This window comes from Cephus cinctus, unplaced genomic scaffold, assembly GCF_000341935.2.
Source record: "Cephus cinctus unplaced genomic scaffold, Ccin1 Ccin1_scaffold0307, whole genome shotgun sequence".
Classification (NCBI taxonomy): domain Eukaryota; kingdom Metazoa; phylum Arthropoda; class Insecta; order Hymenoptera; family Cephidae; genus Cephus; species Cephus cinctus.
The window spans coordinates 29134-38635 of record NW_014333010.1 but is presented as its reverse complement, the minus strand read 5'-3'; the positions used below and the strand labels follow the sequence as shown (position 1 = coordinate 38635).

Sequence of the window (9502 nt, the reverse complement as noted above, 5' to 3'; positions counted from 1 at the left end):
GGGGGGGGGGGAGTCGGGAAGACTATTGATACTATCGAAAACTGTGTCGTCGATGAAAGCGAAGATAAGGGAGAGAGTCGAAAGATAAAAGAAAAAGAATTTTCCAAGATTTTTCATTCTCACATACTCTACTTTTATCGAATTTGTAGCAAACCTAATTTCATGTTTTTACTCACATTCCTATTCCGCTCATACGTCATTTTCCCCATCAGAGCAGAGTCCAAATCCGATAAAGCAGCGAAAAAAATAAAATAAAAAATTATACGTAACGAGAAAAGATTTTTTAGTTCATTTTTAATTTATTTGTAATTTCGAAAAAAAAATTCCCACTCGGATTTTACTCCTTGTGGGCTGCTCGTATTCAGTGTGCCAACTGTAGGTGCGAAAAGCCCTAAATTATTACGCAGAGGTTCAGGTGTTCGTATAAGCCGCATAATCCGGAAACGTTAATCAGCCTAATGGTCAAGGCGTTGCCACTTCCGTCTGCGCATGCGCAAACGACCCATACGAAACGTGCGTAAGGAAAACCAGCGAGTGACATTTCGATTTGACAAAACTAAAAATTGGTCTTTGTAAGTTTTGCAGTTAGTAAAAAAAAAAATTGCATAAATTGGCGGATGCACAATAACATACTGTTATATGGTGTACACATAGTATATCTGTATATGGACTTAAAGAAGATAATATATATGAAAAAGAAAAATAAAAAATAAAAAATGAAATTTTAAAAGCACTTCGTTACAGTTTTCTCTGATTTTGTCCTTTTTTTCCTTCGTTCTCGTTTTCATTCGCTTTTCCAGGACAATGGAAAAATCTCGAAATGAGAAACGCCCACTGCTAGCATCTCGCGGTTTACACTCTCGCACCACCATTACCCACCCTCTCTCTCGCTCTTAGTCTTTTGACATATCCACCCTCTGCTTGTCTTTCGCCAGCCCCTATTCTTCGTCATGCCCCCAACGTGCTGTAGGAATTGCATTTAAAAAAAAGAGAACCAAGAAAAGAGATGCTTGGGAAAGATATTACAGCGGGGAAAACGAGGACACCGTATGAATGAAGAACATTGCGAATATCCACGTGGTAATTGCAAAAATTACGTGATAATATATTTTTCCCATTTTTTTTTGGTTTTCATTTTTTTTTTTTTCAAATCACCGTTTCTTCCTCTCTCTTGACTCTAATCGGAATTTTCTTTCTTGCATGTTTCAGACGCCGACTAAAAAATCCGACTCAGGGTCGAAAATGCTGGAAATTCGAGCTGACGAAGAAAAATTTGCCAGGGTACTTTAGACAGATTGCGTAATCGCAAAAAGTAGGGTGAGTATTGGATAAATAATTTTTGAATTTTCAATCAATTAGCGCTTTCCTAAAATTTCATTGAAAATTCATCCCCGCTTGCGTGATCGGTGGTAGTGAAAAAAAAAATTTTTATCCCCGTTACGCAATTTTTTGTACGGCACTGAAAAATTGCATTCGCGTACGCTGTTCGCGAATTTTTTTTTCTCTACGAGCGGGCATCTTGATTTCTTCCGAAGACGCATATACACGGTGTCTCCACTGATAATAATTCTCATCCAAGATAAATTTTCCGAGCACCGCATGTAGATATATTCATAACGGCAAAAAGTTGCATCTTCCGCAGAAATATTTCGTCCTCAATAATTCATTCTCAAACTCCATCCATAATTCATTTCGCATTTACGTGCTTGCAAAAGCATACAGCTGTACCCATTCGAAGGATATCGTCGAGTGATCTTTGCAAATACATTAAACGAGTAAAATAAATAATGGAGGAGCAACCCCCATTCCGTGGCTGTTTTACCTCCTTTGGGAAAAATGAATCGAAAGTATCTTGAAAAAAAGAAAAAAAAAAAATTCTTAAACTTTCGTCCCCTCCCCACCACCCTATCGCGATGGCATAACGAAACTCATTAAGGAGTCCGAGGCTCGTTAAGACCAGGTGGAAAGTTGCATGTGCGCATGCGCGCCAAGTTATTATTATTTCACGCTTTTAATTACAGGGGTTTGAGATATACGTATAAATCTTTTTTTGAATTAGCCTGGGGCGGCTAGATAGGGGTCGAACGTTCACGTGGGAAGAATCGCGTGCGGGAAGGAACAGTGACGGAAGTTTAAAAAGAAACCCCTTAAGCGTGTTTTTACTCAAAAAGTAAAAAAAAAAAAATTGTGGCACGCGGGGGAATTAATTCACACGAAGTCTTGCGGCAGGTTTGCCGCACGAAAGGAGGATAAGGCAGGGCAATAACGCACGAGGTGGATTTAGGCGGAACTTGCAAAGCTCCTTCTGTCTGAGCTTTTCTCTGCTTATATCGTAAATTGTCGAAATTATCCCGATAGCTATTTACGCAATTCCCTTGTTGCGATCAGCAGGAGCTTATTTCGGCGTAAGCTAGAAAAAAAGCGATGCTCGAGCTTAAGTTTGGGAAAATTGAGAGGAGAAAGAAATATAAGAAAATTGCAATTTACTTTGTTAGGGACGAGTGGCCGGAAAATGAAATTAGAACGTAATTTCATTTCCCGTTTGGTTTCTTCTTATTTTTCTTTATCAGCTCGAGGATTCATTTCTGTTTCGTTTTCGGATAAAACGATATTACGAGACGAGACGCGGAAGCGAGAGAGGCCGAAAACGCTACGATAGCCGTCCCAAGAACGTTAGGCACTGGACTGTAAAATTCAGGGGGTTGATATTAGGGGTGGTTTTTTCACCCCCTCTGGCCCGCTCGCAGAACGGATTAGGTACGCTGGAGCAGAAACCGAAGAAGGGCAAAAATGTCCTCATAAATTTGACACAGGTGGAGCGGGCTGGTTTAAGAGGGTGGCTGTGAAACGCGACGTAATGAAAGAGAGGGATGGAAATAGCGAATAAAAGAGAATAGAGAAAAAAAATACTTCCGGAAGTAATCATCCTGATCTCAGTCAGCGTACAACTATACCTTGTACTACGTGCTTTGAAATTTTGGGGGATGAAAAAAGAATTAGTGTAAGGGGTTGAATTTATAAACACAGCAGACCGAATCGAGAGTGATACGTTGAGAAAGATGGTCGAAGGGAGGGGGTTGCAAAAAATCAGCTTGCAAAGTCAATGGACCAAACGAGATGAATCGTGACAGTGCCTAGCTACACTATAGAATAAAAATTGTTGTGCAATTAGCATTTTTCGAAAACCTTAAGAGAATTTGGACAGAAGACAGGACTGGATAGGAGAGTCTGGTCTTTTAAAAATTTAAATTTCCCGCGCTTCCCCAGTAACAAACATTAAGAGAATTCCCAGCACGTTTCTTCTATCCATATAAAAGTTTGAAAAAGTAACCACCGGTGAGCAATTAATGAAAAAAATGTTCCGCCTTTGTCTCCAGGTGAAAAATGTCGATGACCGGAAGCCTGATGGGCTACGAGAACAACAACGAGGTGAACCAGGCCAAGTGCAAGAAGCCATTAAAGCCACTTCCCGTAGTGACGAGCGTAAATGCTACAGGCGTCACCAGTACGAGTAAAGTACGAAGATCTCGGGCCCCATCGAAACGCGAATCTTGCATACGTGGACACGTGAACAGTCTATGGTCTGTTTGGTACGGCGTCCTCGCCGTGGCGCTGCAGGCGTACATAGCTATCAGATGCGCCAAAAGATTTGTTGGTAGGTATACGTATATGAATATTCTCACCAAGTAAAAAACTTAAGATCTCCATGTACCTGAGGTGCACAATATTTATTTTATCCCCTTTTTACCTCGTTCTCAAAATTTCTTGAGGATACTTATACCGGGGATGACCAAGCGTTAAGGGATGCCTGAGAAAATGACGAAGACGAGGAAACTCGATGGAACATAAAGTATAATGAGAGAAATGTCATTGCGTACCTTAATTAAGGTACCTTCAATTAGAGGACCTTCCTTGCCACTCCTTGATAACACGTTGTGCTTACATAACCTGGGGTTCCGTTAACAACGTAACTTTCGTCACTTTCCTACATCCCCTAACCCCTGTCTGGTTTGAGGGTTGCTACTAAGTCCATCGTTAGCTGGACGTCGTTATCCGGAATGACGTTGAGCTTGTTTCTAGAAAGGAAACTGAAAGGACAACCGTGTATTTTGCTTTCTCTCTTTACCCCTCTCTTGTTCTTGTAACATTTTCTAATGCCTTTTCTTTCTTTACAGCTTACCTCTCTCTACCCTGGCCAGCGGACGCACCCCCGCCAACGATAGAGCTGCACGCCTGTCTTGTACTGGCTGGCGCTGGTGTACTTCTACTTCCGGTTTTATTGACATCAGCATTTCTCAAATTGGGAAATTTGGCTAACGATGGCGTAAAGCTCGGGAGACACCTCAGTACCTGCACTCGGGATCCTCCCACGTTGCTCACAAACAATCCTGACAATGGTAGGCTTTTTTGAAAGTCTTTACAATTTCTTTTGTATACAATATTTTTTAATGTCAATTTTATTCACATAATTTTTATCTGCTCGTATTTAGGTCTTGCCAGTAATCTCTGGAGACACGGTGGACCCACTGCAGCCTTTGTTCATCTTTGCACTGCCATGTGCTTTCTTCTTCCTTCTTTACTCATGGAAGCTCGTCTGATTCATGCTGGATTTCTACCAAAAGGTAATAACTCGGTTGATCTATTATATTTATTCTTTGTTCACTGTTGCCATCATGGAACAGGGTCCATTGTTAATTGTCTGGGGCATTTTGGTATTTGACTGATGCTTTAGAAGAGCAACTTCCAAATAAGACGACCAGCGACCAGCATATCTTAGAATATCATGGAACATCAGAGAATTGTCTACAGCCGTTTGCCAGTGGTGTTGCAAGCTGCACAATAGGGATGAAGGGACGTGGAAGAGGATGGAATTGATGCCCAGGAAGACCGGGTTTCCATGTAGAGCATTGTTTCCCAATAAGCCGTCTTCAGGAACGTTAACGTGGGAAAGTTCCTACAATGTAGGAAGGATTAACATTGTCTAAATCTGTACGAGGAACAAAACTTATCTCAGAGATAACCGGGCTTGGATATACGACTTACTTGAAATTAGAAATCTTGAAAAGTTACTGGATACCTTCCAACCTGCTAACTTTTCAGATTGGATGAAAACGAGGGGAGAGTGAAGATTTTTATTTTTTATTATTTTTTTTAACGAGCAATTATACCAGCTTGAAACTACCAGACAAAAAATCAATAGTGAAACTTTCGCTAATTCCAGTTGTAGGAATAATAATGGCTATGGGGTACCAACTTTAAAACGCACATGAATTTTTCTTGGTCAAACGACAATGAGAGAAATAATAATGAAAGACAAGAATTGAGGGGCAAATCATGGAAAATGATGAAAATATAATTTTCCAGTCTATGAAAGTAGCTATGAGGTACTCCAGGTATATTTTCAATAAAGTATCTTAGTATAAAGACAGCACTCTTTTTTGGATGATTTATCTTCATCCCTTAGACATACCTTTTACAGATAAATACATATATATCGACTGAGTCATAACACTTGTTTATATTCCTGCACGTGTCAAAATAGTTATGAGGGTGGTTTCCCTTTAAAAAAAAAAGAGCCCTACAATATTCTCATAATTTCACATGACCCGTCCAACGTTAACGCCCATGCGAGGGGTGGCAGTTAAAAAATTCCTATTTACGTTATTTCGTTTTAATTATGTTACGCAATTTTTTGCAAAAATTTTCATTTGCATTCTGGCACCCCCCAAGAATCTTTTTACGAGTTGCGCGGAAGGGTTGCTAAATGTGAACATAAAAATTCATATATTCAGTTAATTTCCTCACCTTGATCGTACCGCCATATAGGGTCTTCTTTAAAACCGTAACAATATCGTAAAGTAAATATAAATTATTGAACCCTTGTCAGTGAACGACTAGTTCGAGTTTAATTCATGGAATCAATTTACCACCTGACGTACTATCCGGGCTTACGTTTATGAGGGTAGTTTTTACGGTGCGCCAAACGGCCTCGGGGACCTTGACCGAAATTATTTTAACGACCATCCCCCAAATCTCGAAAGAATCACTTCAACCCCATCCCTTTATTTAAGAATAAAACTGCTGGAAGGAGTAAAATGGGAATTGGCCAAAAAGACGTTGCTTGGGGCTTTGGGCGAGGGCGTCGCTCTCGAGCTGCCGAAGGGTTGACTCTTTTTTTTATTGCCCATGCACGGAAGGACCTTCATCATCCCCTAGTCAGTGGTAGCAAGTCCCCGAAGGATTTCGCATGTCTTATATCGCCTTGGAGCCTAGAGATGACCAAAGAACAAAAAAAAAAGATCATGATCACAAGGATTTACCATAGCAACAAGAGAGGGTAGTACTTTTATATTTAGTGTCAATGGGGTGGAAAGCACCCTCGAGAGAAAGTCAGGCCACTTCGGCAGCCTTTCTCTGCTTTCAAACCGACGTCTCATTCGTCACTGTGCAAAAAGCACCTCTGATACCGGAAGTGGCTATTAATAATTTAAGAAAAATTGTAAATTTCGTTTCCATCGCAACGAGCCTGTAATTATATTTATGAAAATCCTGAAATATTTCGTTATAATAATAATAGTCATCTCAGCGTTACATAATAAATGACAAAATACAAATTCGGGCCCAGGTCCATGACGTAGACCGGGACCAGGGAGATGGAATGGAGAAACTAAATCATTTGACGTACAAGCCCCAGTGCAAATCAGGAGTTTACGCGGACGTCGAAATTCCCTTAAATACATTTACACTGAATTCGACGGGAAATACGAGGGAGACCGGAGATCCAAGTTCATTTCCCCCATATCCCGGGAAATCCGAGTTTCTCAAGCTTTTTTCGCCCTCTGCCCAACAATTCGTCTTTGCGTGACTCACCTCAGCTCTTTCTGTAATGTTTCTTTTATTTACGGTTCTCCGGGAGAAGAAAAAAATGATACACGGGAGAAACGAGAGTAATAATAAAAAGTCAAACTCTGTATCCGAATGGTCCATCCCTGCAGTGCAGTATATTCTATGGGTTCTACGAAACCTCCCATAACTATACTTCCCATCTCTTCGCCCCCCACAGATTACCTTTATCAGGATTCGAGGATTTCTGAGCAGCCAATAACTTTAATGGAGTTTTCTATTTTATTTATCGGATGAAATTCGCACGGGTTTCTCTTTTTTATATAACCATAGAATCCCATACGCCGCACCATCGATGTTGCATTGAATCGTTGTTATATGGGGTTAAGCAAAATTCTTGTGCGATTCCCCTCCCCCTCCCTCCCCATAAAAATTAATAGCAAATTTTATGAAAATTAACAAAAACCCTTATTGTTCCACACTTTGAAGATAAAAAATATTTATTTATGGTGGTTAACATTTTATTTTACAGTTTTCCCATAACACCTGCCACCCAACCCCTGTACCGTAGCGCCGTATCGTTACGGCAGGGTGTGGTGTGTTATCGTTATGCTATAAAGTGCTGTGCAACGTTGTACCATATAGGATACAAGGGCTGTAGCATATTCCATGGTGTACCCCATGTGGATGCCGGAAGATAGGTTGCGGTAGACGGGATGGTAAATATTGATTCCCCGTTAATTTGAAATGTTTCCCCATGGGCAAGGGTGGGCTGTATATTAGAAGCGTCGATTTTTTTTAAGCTCGTGGCGTATATTCAGCTTTTTTGTTTTTAACGAACTACGCTAAAAACCCATAATAAAGTTGGTACTGGTATATGTATATCACGGGGTCGGGGTTATGCCGACCAAATTGAGGTTATGGTATTCGATTTTGAAAACCATAGAAAATACGAAGATAGGGGTCGGTTCTTGTCTGACTGTAAGACCAATGTGAATTTCTATAGTTTTTTTTTCCTTTTTCATGGTTATTCATGGTGGAAAGTTTGGCACGCCTCCAATTAACGTTACATTGATTTCAACGATAAGATATTGCACGCGTGTCCCAGGGCTATTAATTAATTCGTTCGTGCTCGCGTGTAATTAATCAGTGCGCCGTAAAGGCGACATTTTGTATGGGGTTTCCGAAATTCACGAGACAATTAGCGCGAAGAGATCAAAATTTTTTTTTTCACTTTTACTACTGTAACGTAATTGTATTTTATTTTTATTAAGTTTCCGCACTTGTGGATTTAATTTTTTGGGGTCTTTTTTCATTTTTTTTTTTTCCTTATTAATCCATACCACTCGTGTCTTACGGTCGTAATATTATTCCGCGAGGACAAACGTAGTTTCGCTAAGTAGTACCAACTTGAGAAACTATAATTATGTAAATTTGTCCTTCCATTAAGGATATATATATGTTCGAAGAGTCCCATGTTTGTAGCGGATAATACTTCTAGCTTTCTTTGTCTTTCTCCTTGTCTTTTTGTCTTTCTTCTTCTTCTTCTTTGCTTTCTCTTACTTTTTGCTCTGACGGCCCTTCGACTGTCATTCCTTAGCTGGATAGTACCGAGGACTGTAATAACTTCCTGAAAGTTTGACACCCTGTATTATTTCACAATGTTCCTCGTATTTGGGTATTGGACTGTTGGCCAGCCGGAAATTATTTTGAACTTACAATTAGTATAAGACTGTTGAGTTAATGACGAAAAGTCATTTCGAAGTTATTCCCTAGACGTATATAAATTCCCTATATAATTGAAGTATATTTTCAGAGTTCAAAGGGGTTAATCATTAAAGTCTTTAATATTCGCAAGTGTCTGTTTTCAAGCTGTAGAAATTATTTTGGTAACTTTATACTCATTTTGAGATTATTATATATTTCTGTTAGTTTGGTAAACTTGGATTTTCTGGAATATGTATATATATATAATACAGCAGATATATATATATATATATATACATATACATATATATTACTGCCAACCACTGGCCACCAAATTAATCCCACGGGTACAACAGCTTCCTTAGTTTACGATACGCAAAGCATCCGTCTTGCTCAAAATGCCATGCGGCAGTGTTTCTCAAATTACCCAAAATCAGCCGCGAGATTAAATAACGTATCAGGCCTGGTAGACGAGATTTTTTTACTCAATTTCCTTATCGGATTGTAAGTTAAGAGAAAATTGATATATTCCAAAATATTTGAAATTGAAAAAAAAAGTGGATGGATTCTCATATCTTGACTCTTGTATTGAGACAGAGCGTTGGAGGAAGTGCTGGGTCAGTTTCTGCTGGTAGAAAATATGAAATATGATAAAAATGAAAATCTGCATTACCGACGCGTATAAATATTTGCCGAGGACGATTTAAGAGACTTATTTGAATATTATTCCTCGGCTGACAACCACTGACCTAGAGCCAGTTCGTGAAGTGCCTCGAGCGCGACACGAAATTGCTCTCGAGCATGCGAGTACTTGACAAAAAATGGGGCAAGTGCTGCTCCAAGCGGCCATACCGAATACCGAAGTACTAGCGATGGGCATTACATAGTTGCGCCTTTGAGTATTTAAATAAAACTTGAGTCAGGAGTTGCGGCGGCCTTTATTTTGGGGCGG

General features: G+C 39.8%; 1 protein-coding gene across 10 annotated transcripts in view; it reads left to right on the top strand.

Annotated features, from left to right (window-relative positions):
* LOC107266345 (protein tincar) overlaps positions 1–9502 on the top strand; it is a 70485-nt gene that overhangs the window by 47502 nt on the left and 13481 nt on the right. For 8 of the 10 annotated variants that reach the window (XM_015736736.2, XM_015736734.2, XM_015736735.2 and 5 more), the window contains 4 exons: positions 1210–1317; positions 3378–3655; positions 4176–4397; positions 4491–4622. In XM_015736736.2, coding sequence (XP_015592222.1) covers positions 3385–3655; positions 4176–4397; positions 4491–4622 — 625 coding nt within the window. In that variant the 5' untranslated portion in view covers positions 1210–1317; positions 3378–3384. Of the gene's footprint in view, positions 1–935; positions 1081–1209; positions 1318–3377; positions 3656–4175; positions 4398–4490; positions 4623–9502 lie in introns of all 10 variants that reach the window. The other 2 variants (XM_025083533.1, XM_025083532.1) reach the window with 1 other exon arrangement.